Source organism: Rhinolophus sinicus, chromosome 14, assembly GCF_057876585.1.
Source record: "Rhinolophus sinicus isolate RSI-liver-muscle chromosome 14, RSI-T2T, whole genome shotgun sequence".
Classification (NCBI taxonomy): Eukaryota; Metazoa; Chordata; class Mammalia; order Chiroptera; family Rhinolophidae; genus Rhinolophus; species Rhinolophus sinicus.
Genome location: NC_142514.1, coordinates 37,613,276 through 37,632,387, shown reverse-complemented (window position 1 = coordinate 37,632,387; position 19,112 = coordinate 37,613,276). Strand labels below are relative to the sequence as shown.

The window sequence follows — 19,112 nt, the reverse complement described above, 5'->3', positions numbered from 1 at the left end:
CTTGCTTTATCTTTGCCGGTAGGCACTATTATCCCTACTTTACAGATTAAACACTGATACTTAGGTTGACAGCCTTGCCTCAAATCACACAACAGAGCTGGGCTTTACCCTACCCAGGTCCCCCGATCTCCAGGAGGCGCGGGGAGCGGCGAGGGCCTCTCCGCCCGTAGGTGGAGCAATTTGCGGGAACCTCGCGACCGAGCTGCGAGCCTTCAGTGGAAGAGGAGGGGTGGAGGCCGAGCGGCACCTACCCAGCCTGCGCCCCGATGCAGCGCGCCCTGACCAGCGCCCTGCGCCTAACACGGCCCTGGAGGCCCCTTCAGGCCTGCGGCTGCGCCTCCCACGGGACTGCCAGGGACCGGGAGATCCAAGTGCGCTCCCTGGCGGGTCCGGACCAAGGTAAGTGCGCTGTCCCGGGGAGCACCCAGGAGGCGGCTGGGGTGCGCCCGGGCAGGGCTGAAGAGCGGGGAACCGAGTGCCAGCAGGGATAAGGATAAAGCAGGTCTCTCAGTGTGTTTGAGAATTTGGTCCCTAATTCCCCGCGTCCCAGTCTAGGCTTCCCAAGCCTCCGAAGGCCCGCGAGTGGGTGACCACCTTACTGGCCGCCCCAACCCTAGTTGGGTGGGACTCTATGTCAGTATTGGTCCTCTCAGTCCCCCATTCGGACCAGGCACAAGTACCACCGCACCCACCCCCCCGTCCCGAACTTTAAAAGGCCTGGTATCCCTCCTGGGTCAAGGGTCCTGGCACAGTTCCGTGGGGGCTGGGGCAGCGGAGCCAATCAGCTTCTTCTTGCAAGGTCGTGAAGAAGGGAGGAGGGAAGGGAGGGTAGAGAAGGGAGGGAAGGGCAGAGGAGGGCAGAGGAGGGCGCGTCCCCTCGCAGAGTGTTGGCCCCTCAGCAGCTGGCGGACTTTTGAACCCCGCTGACTCTGAGAGGAAAGTTCCCGCTGATCACTGGCAGGAAACACGTTCGATTGCGTGTTGTTTTTTGTTTGTTTTGTTGTTCACACTCCTCACGCCACTCCACGTTACCATCGCAGCAAGGCCGTTCTCTATCTAGTCTTTACTTTCTCCCTAATCCAATCCCCTCTTCCCTGTATTTGACGTAGCATTGTTTGTGTCAGTGTTTTAATTTACACCGATGGCATTCTACTCTACAGCTCTTATTTTCTCTCCCCCCCCCCCCCCCGGTGGATACTAAGTTTTGAAGAGCTGCTTTGCCATTTAAATCTAATTCCTTGCTCCCTGCTGTGGTATACTATTCCCTGGTGTGCATCCTCTACCCTTGATGGACATGTAGGGGGTGCCAGCGACCGACTAAGTCGAAGGTGAGAATTTCTCTGGGTAGCTGGCATTGCTGGGTCTTAGAGAAGAACCCTTACTCTCATGTTTAGTTCACTGCCAAACTGGGAACAGCGTTTGCCTTGAGATAGTTATAAGCATTCTCCCCACTATACCGATTAAGAAACTGGGGCACAGAGAAGTTAAGCAATTTGAACCAGGGCTGATTTCAAAACCTTTGTTCTCAACTATTAGGTCATCACGGCTTCTTCTGTACAAAAGTTTGTACATCAGTTTAAAAAAATAAATTATCCAAGCTCATAGACCTTAGAGCTCACTTGCAAAGAGCAGAAAGTTATGTCCAGAAATTACAAGGATCGGCAGATTTATCCTCTGCCCCTGCCAGAGGGCATTTAGAAGGTGGGAGAAGGTCCATGTGGGAAGGAGATAAAGAAATCGAGGAGGATCAGTGGAGGAGGCTGAGGAGATTCCCACACAGGTGAAACAGCCCCTCCCCCAAAATGATTTGGGGTCATTTGACAGACAGGTTCTGTTTTCCTCTTGGGCGATGGCACCAGAGCATTGTCACATTTTACCTGTTGTCCTTGAACATGGGATTGGCTTGTTAACCACTCTTCACTCTATACCGCTCTACTCCAATTTCTTCGCAGGGAGTTCATGGTTCTCCACTATACCCTGACCTTTCCATCTTATCTCTTCGACCCATGGGTTCATTTTAAGCTGTCTCACTTCTGTATTTTGTTCTAGCTACGTCCCTGACTTGGGTCCTCTCTGCCTACATACATCCTTCTGGAATTACTGCGCTTCATTTTCCCTTCGCTTTTCACATGTTTGGACCTGTCTCCCTCATAAATTGTTAGCTCTTTGAGAATGAGTATTGCTAGCTGCTAGGCAAGGCCGGAGGAATGAATCATGGGAGATCAAAATTGGTCTATTAGAATTGATTTGGCGTATTTGTGCTGCAGGAAATCAGACTAGAAAAGACCATAACCTCTCCGAGCAAAAAGGTGTATGGAGTTTTATAGGAGGGGGTGAAGGAGGTTGTTCCCCCTTCAATGTTTCAGGGGGTTTTCGTTGCATTGGCTCTAGCAACCAAGGGTTTCGGGCATGACCAAGCCCTCCGGCTCCACACCCTGGCCTCCAGGCCTCCGTCTGAACTGCCCAGGCCCGCCCAGGTCCACTGATCACAAGCCCCTAGGAGACAAAGTACAAAGCAAGACAGGACAAGATAGTTTCTACATTCCAGGTGGCTTCTCCAGGCCTAAGGCAAACACAAGCCGGCAAGTACAAGGGTACAAAGCAAGACAAGATGGCTTTTAGATAAGAAGGTTCCTGTTCCTGGCCTAAATTTGTCCTAACACTAGCTGGGTCCAGCTGTTAACTTAGGCAAATTCTCTTCTTTTCTGGCTCTCAGTTTCCCCTTCTATGTAGAAAGGAGTTGTTAAACCAGTTAGTCTCTAGACTATCTTCCAGTGGTTTTTGTTGACTCTCACCCACATCACCTAGCCTGTGGTCCAAGCCTTCCAGACAGAAGTGACCCTAGGTCAGCTGCTAAGGAAATCATCAGCCAGTGGTGTGGTGGGTTTTGTAAGAGTGGGGAGGGTATGGTACAGACCCATCCCCACTGCTGGGGCCCAGAAAGTGAGAGGTTAGTTAGCATGTTAGGCCGACAGGAAGGTCCCTGGTGAAATAAACAAAAGACAGCCATATCCTGAAACTCCAGGTTCTAAAGTAGACCTGAGGTTATCATCTCGTAAATTCCTTTTGGCAGGACAAAGGAGCAGATCTGATAGATAGGAATGGATTTATTTCGAATCCCTTCAGGATGGGCAAACAGAGCAAACCTGATAGACAAATTCCATTAGAAGGCTCCAGCCCCTTTCCCCAAACAGGCAAGGGAAGGTACAAAAGAGCTTTTGCCTCGGTCACTGGACACCCCATTTGGGACCCCCTTCCTCTCAGGAGCTAACCCTTTTCTTTTTAATAAACTATCCTCTTTTACAACTCCTCGTCTCTCCTTGGTCCGTGCTTCCATTCTTCGGTTTCACGAGACACGATCCAGGCACAAAGAAAATATTCTACATCAAAAGGGCAATGTACCCAGGATCAGGGCTCAACTAAGAAGACGGGAACAGGGCTGAGTCCTCTTTATTTCTCCAGAGCCTGGCACGTAGTAGTGCAAATGAAATGTTGTCAGATGAATGCATGAAAGACACCCTGCCTGACTCCGCAGGGCTCCCAGTTTGGAGTTCCTAACATGTTTGGGGTCCTAGACGTTCCCCAGCATATGTCTTCCCTGATCACTGTACCAACAAACTGGCTATGTACATTATTTCTTTTAATCCTCATAACAACCTTTTTATAATTTTTGCTTACAGATCAGGAAATTGAAAGTCAGAAGGGTAAAGGAACTGGCCCAAGGCCATGGAGCTGGTGTGCAACTAAGCTGTGACTTGAGCGAAGCATTTTAAGATTTGGCAGCTAGTACTTTGAGAGAGGGAGATGGAGAGAGGAGATAAAGATGAAAGACCGGGGAGTGTCAGCCAGTGAGAAAAGCCAGAACCGGAAAGTAAAAAAAGGAGAAAGTTTCTGTCAGTCCCAGGACTTTGTGATTTTATTAGTTTTTTTTGCCACAAGAACAAATTGCCACAATTGTTGTTGCTTAAAATAACACACATTTATTATCTCATAGTTTCTGTAGGTCAGAAGTCCAGACACAACTTAGCTGGGTTCTCTGCCTCAGGGTCTGACCAGGATACAATCCAAGAGTTGGCCATGGCTGTGGTCTCATCTAGACTTGACTGGGGAGAGATCTGCTTCCGAGCTCCTTACCTTGTTGACAGAATTCACTTCCTGTGTGTTGTAGAACTGAAGTCCTATTTTCTTGCTGACTGTTGGCCAGCGGGCCACTCTCAGCTCCTAGAGGCTGCCCACAGTGCCTTGCCACATGACCCTCTCCATAGGCCCACAAGTTTCTGCAGTGTGCCTTAGGAACAGGTTTATAATACACTGTAACCTAATCACAGAAGTAATATCTTATCACCTTTGCCATGTAATTCAATATACTCTTGGAAGTGACATTTTGTAACCTTAGCTATACTCTGTTGGTTAGAAGCAATTCACAGGTCCTATCCCATGGGAAGGGGATTCTTTAGGATGTGAACATGTGGGCCACTCTAGGTTCTGTCTGCTACAATGACCTTGGACCTAGACTTGTTTTCCTCAACTCCCGAAGGGTTTTTCTGTATCCACCACAGTTTCTCTTCCTCAAAGTTGCAACATTTTCTCTTCTGAAGCACCAGAGCTGGAGAGGATGTTGGGGACATCTGAGTTGCTCTGTGGGACCTCCATCCAGAACTGCTGGGCTCAAATTGCTCTTTGAAGGTTTCTGGGAGGCTAAGGAAACCCACCTAGCCTGAATATTACAGTCCTCTGTCCTGGACCACAGTTCTCTAACTCTGGGCTAGAAATCTTACCTTTGAGAACCCTGAAACTTTCTTTGGCCCTTCTCTGTGTCTCCGATCAACTCACACTGAGAATACCATCTTAACAAATACTGCTTGTTTTATAAACAAAGCTGAGAACCCGGGAGATGAACAATAAGGGGCCTTTGACTGCCAGAGGATTGGTAAACACTCCTCTAGTGCATCCCTGACATTTTAGAGGAGAGGTAATGGCCCCTGCCCAGAGCTGCTATTTCTTCCCCACACCTGGCCAGGATTTGGGGGATGAGTTGAGGCCAGAGTGGGGTACAAAGGCCCGACTTTTGGGGGGCCCTGTGAGTGTTACTAAACATTGGACTTTATTTTGATGAAAATGGGAGGCACATGGTTGGATTTGGGTTAGAGAGATAACTCTGACCCAAATGAAGGCATGAATGCAGAGGGAGAAGGGGGAGCAAGACTGAGGACAAGAGGGCCACCTGGGTGATCCATGTAATTAAGAAAAGAGCCCGTACCAGATTAGTGACTGCAAGGAGGGATATGAGCTTAAAGATCTGAGATTTAAGAGGTTGAATTGTCAGGTGTCAGAGACTGAGTAAATTTCATGGGTAAGGGATAAGGAGGCAACACAACAGACTTCTGAGTTAACAGTGAGGTCATTTGCTCACCAAGAGAGGAGAAAGATGGATCATTTTTGGACATGCTGGTTGCGATATCAAGTGGACAGTTGGATATTCAGGCTCAGAGCTCAGAGGAGAGCTCTGGGCTGGCCAGGTGTGCTGGGCGGCCCTGGGGATACAGGAGGCGAGCACACTGGAGGTGACGAAGGAGAAGGGGCAGATGAGCAAGCCCAGTCAGGAAAACTGAGGCCTGTGTGTGTGTGACTTTCCCAAGCCATACAGGCTGCCCAGGCCCCCAGCCCAGGAGTGAGCAAACCAGGTGGCTCACCCTAGGCTGCCTGGTCCCCTGCAGGAATCACTGAGATTCTGATGAACAGACCACGCGCCCTCAATGCCCTGGGAAATGTCTTCGTCAGTGAGGTGAGAAAGGGCGGAATACCAGGGAGGGCTGGGGCCGGGGCTGGGCAGGGAGGTATCTGACAAGATCTTCTCTGCAGCTGCTGGAAGCTCTGGCCCAGCTGCAGGAAGATCGGCGAGTGCGTGTCCTGATCTTCAGAAGTGGAGTGAAGGGTGTGTTCTGTGCAGGTGGGTTTCCCTGCTCCCCTTACCCCACCCTGGGGCTCAGCAGAGCTCCCACCAGCCTGCAGGGGTTGGTGGGAGGGGTTAGGTCAGCTCTAGCATAGGACTCACTCCCATTTTACAGATGTGAACTCAAAGACTCAGGTAAAATTCCTTGCCTAGGGTAGACATAATTAGTAAGAGGTAGAACACAATTTAGTTTGAACTTGACCCCTCTGACCCTCCTTAATCTTTTGGCCACATCATGCTGTGTTCTGACCCTTCATTGAGAAAATGAGGAAACTGAGTCCAAAGACGTTCACAAGGTCAGTGGCCAATACCAGCCTCGTGCCCCTGTGCCCAATCCCCGTCCTCAAAGCTCTCCACCATCCCTGCACCATCGGTCCTCACAACTCGGCAAGCACAACGAACTTGTTTCAAAGGCTGGAAATACCACATCCCAGACCCACAACAAGCAAGTCAATGAGAGCAGCTAAGAACCTAAGCCGGGATGGTTGGGGAGAGGGTAATGGGGGTCACTGCAGAGGCGGGAAGTGCTTGTGAAGGGGGAAGCATGACTTCCAGTCTTCAAAGGGACATGGCTCAGTCCCCAGGTCTGAGCTGCTGGGAATCGTGGTGCCCAGCTTGGAGTCCACACTTGTCCAACCCTGGCAGGACCAGGATGCGGACCAGTCTGCCTGACCCAGCGGCCCTGGCTGAGGCCCTAACCCCACTCTGGCCTCTTCCTTATCTCCATCTCTGTCTGGCCTCCACTGTCAAGGTCACTTCATGCCCCCTGTAGTAACACCACTACTCACTATCCCAGGTAAGCACAGGGAAGTAGTAGGGCTGCCATAAGTCTGGGTCTACCCCCGACTTGCTCTGGAATCCTGAGCTAGTCTCTGCCCCTTTCTGGGCCTCAGTTTCCCCATCTGTCACTGAGGGGCTGGAACTAACCAAAGATTTCCAAGCGCTCTCCCAGCTCTGCTATCATGTGGTCTAGGACTGGAAGAGACTATACACATCCCCTCGCCCCCCTCAGCCCCCGCCATCTGGCCTCTGATGGCCCTACCACGGTCACTGCTCTCACCCAGGTCCTTGCCCACCTTCGTGCCCCTGTATCTGGCACTCACTTTTCCTTTCGCGTCTTACTTGACCCCTCAGCCTCCTTGGCCCCACTTACCTCCTTTTGAAAAGTAATCAATTATACAGTGATGTATGTCCATTATTTCTCAGTAAAACTGGGAAAAAGCAATACATTTTTATTTTATATATTTTTTAAATTGTGGTAAATATATACATTACACAAAGTTTACATTTTTAACTATTTTTAAGTGTAAAATTCAGTGGCATCAAATACATTCACAAGGTTGTGCAACTATCACCACTATTCATTTCCAGAAATTTCTCATCATCACAAACTGTGCTCATTAAGCAATCCCTTCCCATGCCCCCTTGTCCCCAGCCCATGTAACTTCTGGTTTACTTTCTGTTTCTATGAATTTGCCTATTCTAGGTACCTCATACAATTGGAATCACACATTTGTCCTTTTGTGTCCGGCTTATTTTACTTGGCATAACATCCTCAAGGTTCATCCATGTTGCAGCATAGATGAATCAGAACGTTGTTCCTTTTTATCGCTGAGTAATATGCCATTGTGTACATACGCAGTTTGTTCCTCCATCCATCCATTGATGGACACTGAGTTGGTTACACCTTTTGGTTATTGTGAATAATGCTGTTATGAACATTCGTGTGCAGGTAAGAGTCCTTGCCTTCAATTCTTTTGGCTATATCCCTTAGGAGTGGAATTACTGGATCACAGTAATTCTACATTTAACTTTTTGAGGAACCACCAAAACGTTTCCCACAGCAACTGCATTTTACAAACCCACCAGCAATGCACCAAAGGGTTCTCCAAAGCCACACCACTTGTTTTGTGTTGTGATTGTTTATAATAGCCATCCTCGTAGGTGTGAAGTGCTTCCTCATTGTGGTTTTGATTTGTGTTTCCCGAATGACTAATGATGTTGAGCATCTTTTCATGTGCTTAGTGGCCATTTGTATGTCTTCTTTGGAGACATGTCTACTCAAGTCTTTGTTCTTTGTGGGTTTTTTTTGTTGTTGAGTTGTAGATGTTTATATATCCTAGATATTAATCTCATATCAGATATGGGATTTTCCAGTATTTTCTTCCATTCTGTAGGCTCTCTTTTCACTCTCTGATAGTGTCCTTTGATGGACAAGTTTTTAATTTTGATGAAATCCAATTTTTCTTTATTGTTGCACCTCTCCTTTTTTAACCTCCTCCCCCTTTTCCTTCCTCGCTTCCCTGATTATGCTTTCCTGGTGTTTCGTCTCCCTTTCTGGCTGCTTCTCAAGTCTCCTTTGCTGGATCCTTTAACAGCTTAGGACTCAATAATGGGTTATTGCTCCAGGGCTGTCACCTACCCTTCACCATCTGCAGGTGCAGACCTGAAGGAGCGGGAGCAGATGAGTGAGGCGGAAGTGGGGGTCTTTGTCCAGCGGCTCCGAGGCCTGATGAATAAGATTGGTGAGGGTCCTGGAATCGGGCAGAGGAAGGCATTCAGGGGCCCTGCTGATCCCAGCCCCACCCACCATGCTCTACTCTAAGGAGAAGACAGTTTCTGTTGTGAGCTCTGTGGAGAGACAGGTGACAAGAGTTCAGAGGGCATTTCTCTCAGAGTGCTGGCTCCTCAGCCTTTGTCCCTGCTAGTTCTGTCCCCTCACCCCCACCCCTCCACGCCACCCCTCTCCCTGCCTTCAAGCATGGCTACCCCAGAAGAGTCAAGGTTCACCAAGCATGCTTCCAGGCTTTCCCAATGCTGTTTCTTCTGCCTGGAATATCACTCTTTAGCCACGTGAACTTTTTATTCATCCTTGAGGGCCACTCGTGCCTCCTCTAGGAAGCCTCCTCTGACCCTTACTCCAAGCTTCCTGTATCAGAGCACTCACCCTGGGTCATCATTGCCTGTTTACAGGTCTTCCCATGTTTTGTTCAATTCTGTGTTCCTAGCACCCAGCACAGGGCTTGGCACACAGAATGAGGAAGAGCAGAAGGGCCAGTCCCAGGGTGGCCAGCAGGAGATGGGGGCCTGAGCAGGGATCATCCAGCCCACCTCCCCACTCTGGTTCCCCACCGGATCCCACACCTTACCCCAATGGGAAAGCCACCTTCTAAAATAACCTGGCTGAGACACCAGGTGAGGCCCCCAAACCTGGGACCACTGAGGCCCTCTGTCCCAACCAGCTAGCCCCTCCCCAACCTTGAGTCCCTGTCCTGATCCTGCCAGGGCTTCACAGGCTGAGCCCTTCTTCTCTCCACAGCAGCCTTCCCTGCACCCACCATTGCAGCTATGGATGGGTTTGCCTTGGGTGGAGGCCTGGAACTTGCCCTGGCCTGTGACCTCCGAGTAGCAGGTACTGGGCAGGGGGAGAGGTGGGACAGGGTGGGGAGGGAAGGGTTAGTGAAACAGGGTATGTCTCGATTCTACAAAGTCAGCCACTGCTCTTGGTTTTCCAACCAACAGCAGAACTAAAGGCAAGGTGGGGGACACAGAGGGAGTTCAGGCAGAAGTCGGTTCCCCTCCTGGTTCAGCCCGACTGCTATAGAACCCCTCACCTCTCAGCACCAGCTTCCCTCATCTCAGGAATGCTTCTACCAAGCCCAGAGCCATTACTGACAGGACAGCAAAAAGAGTACAGAGAGGGAAGGCCAAAGGGGACAAAGTTTAGTTGTTTAACCTTCCAGTTCTGTCCAAATTAGCTTTATTTATCATGTTTTTGAAAAAAGGTCAGCCACGGGAACAGTCTGTCAGCCCAGATAATCACCAGCATACCTGGGCAGGAACATTACCCTCTGGTTCATTGGCACCAGCCAAGGTTTGGAGCTTTGAAGAACAGAGGGAAGGGATGAAGAAGGCAATAGATCACATTTCAACCTTACTGCCTTGGTGGTTAGGTGAGATCTTCTTGGAGGCAGTTAGGAAAAGTCTGAGTGCCGTCATGGTGAGACTCTTCCCCTCCGTTTTCTCCTGCCACCGCAGGAAGAACATTTAAAAATGTGTAACTCCAGGCATTTAAAAGTAGCTTTTATCTACACAACGCATATCAAAGAGAAGGCATCAAAATATCAGTCAGGTCATAGCCCCAACTCTGTTTCTCACTGGCCCATGTTTAAGGCAACTAACTTGCAGTTCTGGCAACAGGAGAGAGTGAAGGTAAAACCCCTCATAGGCAGGAGTGATGGCCGTTCCCTCCTGCGGACACTGCAGGGTTCAGACGGCCTGTGCTGAGGGAATTCGAGAGAAGCCTATGGCGTGGGACACTCAAGGGCTTCTCAGACGAAGTAGAACTTGAAAAGAGGATGTGGACTGGAATACAGAAATTTCAGGCTGATGAAAAGCCGGGAGGAATAACTGTGGTGGGAGCAGGAGTCACTAACACTCTAGTCCAGACAAGAGCAAAAATACATGAGGCGAAGAATCCATGAATCCAGAAACAGGTACTGGGTACTTTCCAGGAACCCCTTCCTTGTTCCCAGCACCATTACCTCATTTGATCCTTAGCAGGCACAAGAGGGGTAGCCATCTTTTATCCACCTATAAGGTAGGGTAAGAAGGGTAAGAGGCTCAGAGGGTAAGAGCTATGCCTGGTGATGCACTCCTCCACCAGTGGGGAGGTAGGATGAGGGCCTGGGCTTCCTGATCTGCAGGTGGGGGGGTCTTCCAAAGAGCCAGACCGCGAAGGAAGTGGTTGGCTGGAGTGGTGAGCAGAGCCCAGAAGTGGGTGTCTCTTCTCCCTAAGGATTGACACTGGAGGAGAGGGTGGGGGCTTCACTTTGTTCTCTTTAAGCAGCTTCCTCGGCTGTCATGGGGCTGATCGAGACCACCCGAGGGCTCCTCCCAGGAGCAGGTAACAAACCTCACCCACAGCACCAGTCCTTCTCTACCTGCTCAGTTTCACTCTATCCCATCCTAACTCAATCTGCTTCCGAGAAGTCTTGGCTAATTCCCAGCCTGGGCCTTCTCTGGGCTCCCACCTCCCATATTGATTGACCACCCCATTCCATCCTGGCAGGAGGGACTCAGAGGCTGCCTCGATGCCTAGGGGTGGCCCTGGCAAAGGAGCTCATCTTCACGGGCCGACGACTGAGTGGGACGCAGGCGCAGGCCCTGGGGCTGGTGAACCACTCTGTGGCCCAGAATGAGGAGGGGAACGCCGCCTATCACCGGGCACGAGAACTGGCCCAGGAGATCCTGCCCCAGGTGTGGTGGCAGCCCAGCACAGGCCTGTGCCACGGGGACACACGTGTGGGGAGGCCAGGGTGACCCATGTGACCACACAAGATGCATTCACCTAGACTTATAAAATTAACCCTCTTTGGAGTTTCTGCATCCATTCAGTCATCCAGGAAACAAAATTAAATCAAATTTTAAGGTAAAATGAAAAGTGAATTCTGATAGACTGGAATCAAGTAAGCTTGAAAATCCTCAGACCAGCACCAGAACTTTCTGAGACGGTGGAAATGCTCTGTGCCTGTGCTGTCCATTAAAGCAGCCTATGGCCACATGTAGTTATTTAAATTTAAATGTAAAATTTTAGTTTCTCAGTTACACTTCCCACATTTCAAATGCTAACAGCCACATGTGGCTAGTGGTTACTATATTGGACAGAACAACATTAAAATGTCCCCAAAACTGAAAAAGCAAGATTCTAAAGCAAATAAACTACGAGCCCTTCTTTTCTGACCATACGGCATGGTGGAAAGTCTTGAAACACATCACATAGGATATGTTAAGACCTATTCATTTTTTTAAATCCTCACGTACCCTCTGAGCATAATCTCACAAAAGGCTGAGAGACCCAGGGAATAGGTTTAGGCCCTGCCTAGGGTAATCCTACCAGCTGCCAGACCCAAAGTCTGCAGCAGGACCCAGGATCTGGCTGATGGGGTCTCTAAGGGCCTGAGCGGCTCTGCTGGCTTCTCATGACTCTAAAAGGACCCAGAGGAAGGTCCCGAGTTTCCATAATGATATGGAAGCAGCTGAAATGGAGCCATGTTTTACTGACTTATAATAAACACTACTTAGCCCATACGGAGCATCTCCCATCTATCCGACACAATCCTAGGTACTTGCGCAGTGCCTCAATTATTAGAACAACCCAGATTGAGTTGATTATTCTCATGGTATTTATGATATAACAGACCCAGAAAGGTTAAGTGGCTTGCTCATCAAAGTCATCAAAAGTGACTGCAAGTGTCTATTACCAGAAAGACAATACTGGTATTATATTCTAAGAGTGCATAATATGTACAAAATTTCTAAAACTATAAAACTATTTAAAGCATTTCAAACAAAACAGTTACAAACATGTTACAAAGCAAAAAATGTCCATAAAAACATTAACCATAAATATTAACAGATAAAAGCATTTGAATTAATCATGAAAATAATTCTCTGCCTATTTAAATAATCCTACCTCTTTTTATAACTTCGAGATCTGTGAGGGCAGGGGCTATTAACTTTTAAAAACTGATGGTGAGTTTGGCTTAAACCATTTATCATTTTCCCCCCAAGTTTCATCATATATAAACAGAGTCTGATGCTACTACCAGGACAATTTTAATGCTGTCATGTTCCTATTATACTTGGTCAAAAAGTCTGGAACTAATACGAAACTCTTGTGACTCAAGGTAGATGGTAATTTCTGATTTCGCACTCCCACAGAGGGGGGTCCTATCTAGCAAGACTTGTAGACTGTAGGGTTTGTGTTTTTCTGCATGAACTGAATAGCAGGGACTTTGAGCTTGACTCAAGATGATTCCGATTTCAGATTTTTGAATATACTGAAATAATGGTATTCCACTAACATTAAGTTCTAGTATTTCAGTACTTAAAGTAGCTTTGCATACCAAAACACCAGCATACCAGAATCTAGTGCTACAAAGTTCACTAATGCCAATGCTGGGACATTTGATGCAACCTGAAAAACAAACCTTCAACTTCCAGCTGAGTTACTGGGTGCCCGAGACTAGAGGATTCCCGGAGGGGTGAGTGCCAGGGATGGTGTGGTAGACGGCTGCCCTCTAGTGGACAAACCACCAAGACTAGGGAATCCGATGGTTCCAGACAGAAGGCCCCAAACAGATTTTTAAATAAATGCAAGGCTTGCAACTTACCACTCAAATTTTCCCCCTAAATAGTAAACAGACATTATACTTTGAATATGGATTTGGCTGTTTTCTACTTCAACATACTGTGGCCACAGTGTGACCCACTGTTCTCATTTCCAAATAATGTGAAATTATCACGTCTACTAATTCTCATATATACGTCTGTACATTTAGAAACATAAACATGTTAACAGACATATACAGTATATTAAAACTGTATCTATATAGTTTTACATTTTCTTTGGTGAGAAATCAGTTTCTTTATTAGTTACCTAAATAAGAGTAATATATGACAAGCATATCAAATAGAACAGATGAATAAGAAGGGCATAGGTAAAAATGAAACATAGAGTGTCCCAGGTGACCCTGTTTACCTGGGGCTGACCCAGTTAAAAGTAAAAGTCCTATGTCCTGGTAACCCTTCTGTCACGAGCAAACTGGACCAATTGGTCACCCAAACAGCTCTCAATTCCCCAATCCCTTTCCCCAGAGATGACCACTGTTCACAGTATGAATATTCTTCCAGAAATGTTGATTACATATGTAAGTAATGCAAAAATACTCATATATTTAAATAACTCTAAATTCCTCTTAAGAATGGTTTAGGGGACAAGAAACATACCTTTAGAGGCTAATCCAGTTCTAAGGGAAAGTTAAAAGGCATGAAATTAAAATATGCATAGTAAAAAATTCAAACAGTATGAAGTATAAAACAAAAAGCGAAGTTCTCCGTTCTCCTGACTCTTCTCCCCAAAGGCATGTCATACCAGCACCTTTTACACAAATGGAATAATATACATACTAGTAAGAACCTTGTTTTATTTCCACCTAATATCTTGTAGCTTCCCATTTCAGCATATACTTATTGACCTCATTCTTTAAAAAAAAACCGCACACTTTTTCATTCATGGTCTGGATGTGCCATGTTTCCCCGAAAATAAGACCTAGCTGGACAATCAGCTCTAATGCGACTTTTGGAGCAAAAATTAATGTAAGACACCATCTTAGTTTACTATAAGACCCGGTCTTATCTAACATAAGACCAGATGTTATACTAATTTTTGCTCCAAAAGACGCATTAGAGCTGATTGTCCAGATAGGTCTTATTTTCGGGGAAACATAGTATAAGTGTACTTCTGGAAGTACATCTGTAGGGTAGATTCCTACATGGAGTTGCAATATTGAAGAGCATGTGCATCTAACATTTGCCAGTTTTTGCTAAATTGCCCTCCTAAAGTTTCATACCAATTTATCAATAATGTATGCAAATACCTATTTCTTAATCTCAGCAATAGTGGGCATTACCAACATTTTACTATTGACCTAGTGTAAGGTGAAAGGGGCACCTGTTTTGGTTTGCATTTTTTAAGAGTAAAGCTGAGAACCCCTGTTTATATTTCTTTTCCTGTGAATTAACTACCTTTTCATACCATTATGAATGTTTGTTAAAAGAAATTATACTAGCTTTTTATAAATCAAGGAAATTCATCTGTGTATCACAAATATATTTAACAAGTTTTTTACTTTATTTGTAGTATTTTTCCCAATCTGAAGTTCATTTTTTTTAACTAGAACTTTTTCATTTATAGCTTCTATGCTAACAAACTTTAAAAATCATTCTTTTTCTGATAAAGTCTTACAAAAACTTCGAACATTACAATATGAATATTATAGGAAGTAAATGATTCCTTGCCTGGAAGCGAGCTGGGGATGGACTACCAGGCCTGCTGTGGCACAAGCAAATGGGAAGCAAGACCAGTGAAGCAAAGATGGCCACTTTAATGCTTTTGCTTCCAAGTGGCTGTGCAAAATGCTGCCCCTCACTTTTGGGATTGCAACCCAGGTCTGTCTGATTCCAAAGCCCAAGTTCCCAATCTTGACCATTGTTGACTCTGCTGAGGTGAAACTTGCTTGCAGTGGAGGTTTGCATTTGCTGAGATGAGAGGGTAGAGGAAGGGAGCAGCAGTGGGAAAGGTGACTAGGAATCAAATCCAAGCTTCACGACTGACTCACTGGATAGACGTGGCCAAGTGCTTCACCTCCCTGAGCCTTAATTAAAGATGGCACCATCCTGGAAGGGTGGGTAGCACCATTAGACATGTCTGCGGGTGGAAAAGCACTTCGTAAATTGCAGTATGTTGTAGGAATGGATTAAAGGACAAGAACCCAAGGTGGTCAGGATTGGAAGGGTCAGGGATCAGTCAGGTTTCCTTCATTACAGAAAAGGAGCATCCACTGAGAACTAGTAGGTGCTAACACTAATGACACAACAGCTGGAACTCTGCCTCCCTGTCCATGGAACTATGCCTTTCTTTATTGCAACGCCCCACCCCCACCGCATCAGCATTGATTGGCCCCTCAACCAAGCCTTTTCTTTTCCCTAGGCCCCCATTGCTGTGCGGCTGGGCAAAGTAGCCATTGATCGAGGAATGGAGGTGAGAGGGTTCTGATCAGGGCTTGGGTCCCCTAAAGTTAGTGGGGTGGCTGAGAGGTGGCAAGTGCTTTCATAGCTCGCACAGACTGACAGCACAGCTGGAAAGAACTCAGGAACTGCACTCTTGTAACAGAGTCTGACCCCTCTCTTTTTGTCTTAGTTTACCCAACTACAAAATGGAAAGTTGGCCAGGTGATATTCCAAATTACATTTTATCCTCATCTCTCTCCCTTGGAGAGAGGAGGAAAATGGCGTTCCAAAAGGGTAAATGACTTATCCAGGGCCACAGAACCGTAAGAACCCAGGTCTGTATGGCTCCCAGTCCATGTTATTGGGTTTGTGCTAGTGGTCAGTGACGTGGCCTCAAGGACAGGGCTCAGGGTTGGGCTGGGGCAGCTAATCCATCCCTAGACATCAACTTACTCGATTCATTCACCACACAATGATTCTAGAGCAGAGCTGGGAACTGCGACACAGACGGAAGTCAAATATGGTCATTGCCTCCAGTGAGGGGAGAGGGCAGATACAGATCCAAATCACTAATAGAAAGCTAGGGGTACCAAGCAGAAATCCTGGAGAGGTTCGAGCTGTGCTGTCCCACTGAGTAGTGCTGGGTTAGAGAATGTTTTCTAGGGTTCGGCTTTGGGAAGGATGAGAATTCCAGAGAAAGGGAAAAGTATGAGCAAAAGCACAGTTGCATAAATAAGCAACTGTACTGAATGGGAATAAGGGGTGAATGAGACAACACAGCACGAAAGTTAGGGGCGCAGGCTCTGGCTGGACCGTCTCGGTTCCAAGGCCTGCTTTTCCACATACTGTTGTGATCTTAGACAAATTACTTGACCTTTCTATGCCTCCGATTTCTCAGCTACAGAGTAGGGATAATAACCCTTGCCATGAAAAGTGAGTTTACACGTACATACATGGGCACTTCTCTTAGAACAGTGCTTAGAAGAGGTAGTAAGCATTGGGCAGTAGAGGCTGGGAAGCTGCCAGGGCCAGGTCATAAAAGCCCAGGAGCTTATTCCTGAGGGCAATGGAAAGCCTGCAATGTTCGCTAATGAGGATGAAAGGAGGTGTGGTGACGCAGCCCAGGAGCGGTGCAAACACAGCTCATCCACTCTCCTTTGCTCTACAGGCTGTGTGTAACCCACCCCATTACTCTCGCAGCCCCCATTTGTCCTAGCACTGTTTTATTAGTTACGGTGTTTCCTCTCCAGGTAAGGCATCCCTTACCAGATTCATCTCTTTCCATGACTGATGCACAGCAAGCCACTAATTCTTTGCTGGAGGAACAGTATAGGCAGTAGGGTGGGCTGGCTCCCAGTCCAGATGGAGGTGGACAAGATCAGGCTGATCCAAGTACCACTTTTTTCTCGCAGGTGGACATTGCATCAGGGATGGCCATTGAAGGGATGTGCTATGCCCAGGTACGTGGCGGCTGTGAATGCTTGTAAGCAGAGGCCAGGCCAGCCAGGGTGTGGGGCTTGTGCAATACGTGACCAATGTAGTAGGTTCCTCCCAACCCAGTCACACTCTATGCCACTCACCGCTCACAATTAGCCTGGACTGCTTCTCTCTGGGACCATTTCCTCACCCATCTCATGGTGGTATACCCTGCCCCATTTAGTGCCCAAAGAATCACAGAACACAGCGTTACTTGACACTGAAGAATGGCTCCCTCTGTACAGTGGCCTCTGTAGAGGGCAGGCTACACGTGGGATGTCAAGGCCTTGGTTACAGCCTGCAGGCTGTGTGTGTTCAAAGGTGGGGTGGTAAACCTGTGGCTGACCTATTTAGCCCTGACTCATGAGTAAGTAAAACATACTAACCTCCAGGTTAATAAATATCCCAAATTCTCCTAAGCAGAAAGTCTTGAGATTTGCAGGGCCTGGTGTGATGAGCTACACATCAGGAGTCAAAGCCAAATCTCTTATTGCAAAGCCTCCTGTCAGACTGCTGCAGGAGACTGTAAGTCTCTGGAGGCATGTAAGCAGTGTGCAAGCAGAGGCTAATGTTGACAAGCCACAGATTCAGGACAGGCGGCCTGCCTTTCCCAGGAGACTAAGGAGCCACAGAGGCCCATACCTTCCCATGGTCCCACAGCAGAGTCCATAAACAATGGAAAGACTTGGACGCTGGCCTTGTCATGGGCTGGACAAACTTGAGCAATTTACTTGCCTCTGGCCCCGCTCCCCTGCAATCTAATATTCTGTTGTTGTTTCAGAACATCCCTACCCGAGACCGGCTAGAGGGCATGGCAGCCTTCAGGGAGAAGCGGCCCCCCAGATTTGTGGGCGAGTGACGCCCATTTCACCTTAAGCATATGGGAGATGCATGCCTTCAAAGGCAGGATCCAGAAGGAAAATTTGAAGTGCGACTGCCCTCCTTATTTCAGCTCTGGGCTTCCGTTTCCTCACAAGGACAATGATGGATATAAAGTGATTGGTATGGAGCCTGGTACTAAGGTGCTAGCCATGCCACCTACTGCTACCTTCACTATTCCTCACCCTGGCTAGGTGATCACTGCGGCCAGGTTTGCTTTGGAGAACACCTGTCTCTCCCTACACAAATGATAAATTAAAACTGGACCTTTGTATTGTTGGCTGTCAGCCTGACTTTTGCCTCTCAGTTATCAGGTACTCACCAGAGATGGCAAGAAGTTGTAAGACACCCCCCTACCCCATTTCTAACTCTGTTCAATAGAGATCATAAGGAAACCCTGGTAGTGGCTGAGTAGGCGCCAGGAACCAGACTCACTGTGTGCTCCGGCTTCATCTGCAAAATGAAGCTGTTGTGAGGATTTAAAAAAAAAAAACCTCATGTTCAATAAATGTGAGTTATATTAATGGACAACGCTCTTGTGAGAACTAAATGAAATCATCACTGTGAAAACCTCTTGTAACCTACAGGGTGGCAAGGCAAATCTTTGATGGCTGCATAAAACAGACTTCAGGAGCACTGAGGAGGGAGCAATGAACTCTGGTGGAGAGAATGGAGGATGAGGAAACGGGCAGGTCACACTGTAGTTGAAGCCTGAAGGATTAATAGGCATTTGAGGTAAAGAAGAGGAAGGTTGAGGGGAACAGTATGAGCACAGGGGAACAAGAGGATGACACACTTAGGAACAAAGGAGGGCTGACATGCACATATACACACTCATTTCAGTAGCCGTTCTGTACGAAGGCAGGGGAAGAGAAGGCTGCATCTTAAACTGTGGTCTTGTGGTCATTCTTTACCTGATCTAAGCTCCCTGCCTGAGCTTCCTTACCCTACGCCCAGCCTAGAGTCACTAAGCCCTGGCCATGGACACATACCAGTAACATTAATTTGGTAATAAATACAAAAGTACCTCAAGGCTGTGCTCATTTCCTGGAATGGAGAGTAACACAGAAGAGCCTAGAACCACCGCTCATAAGCTGTTAACTACTCAGGAAAATAACAACCTTACCGAACTTCCTTTTTCTCATCTGTTAAATGGGGAGAATAAAACTTAGCTACTCCAGAGGATTGTTGTGAATGACACAAAACTTGGAGAGGTGCCTCGTGTACAATT

At 47.4% G+C, this 19,112-nt stretch overlaps 1 protein-coding gene across 12 annotated transcripts; it reads left to right on the top strand.

Annotated features, from left to right (window-relative positions):
- On the top strand, positions 1-18,163 carry ECHDC2 (enoyl-CoA hydratase domain containing 2). 12 transcript variants are annotated; one of them, XM_088791146.1, is made up of 11 exons: positions 124-399; positions 5,718-5,785; positions 5,863-5,950; positions 8,392-8,478; positions 9,273-9,365; positions 9,739-9,906; positions 10,803-10,859; positions 11,025-11,212; positions 15,507-15,557; positions 16,939-16,986; positions 17,784-18,163. In XM_088791146.1, the coding sequence occupies exons 1-11, from the start codon at positions 267-269 to the stop codon at positions 17,859-17,861; spliced, it is 1,059 nt and encodes a 352-aa protein (XP_088647272.1). In that variant the 5' UTR covers positions 124-266; the 3' UTR covers positions 17,862-18,163. The 12 variants fall into 12 exon arrangements, with proteins under 12 accessions (XP_019598358.3, XP_088647272.1, XP_074190829.2 ...); XM_074334728.2 differs by lacking the exon at positions 9,739-9,906 and adding an exon at positions 3,681-3,704 and having other exon boundaries at positions 9,276-9,365; XM_074334727.2 differs by lacking the exon at positions 9,739-9,906 and adding an exon at positions 3,681-3,704 and having other exon boundaries at positions 9,276-9,365; positions 10,800-10,859.
- Positions 18,164-19,112: the final 949 nt, after the last annotated feature.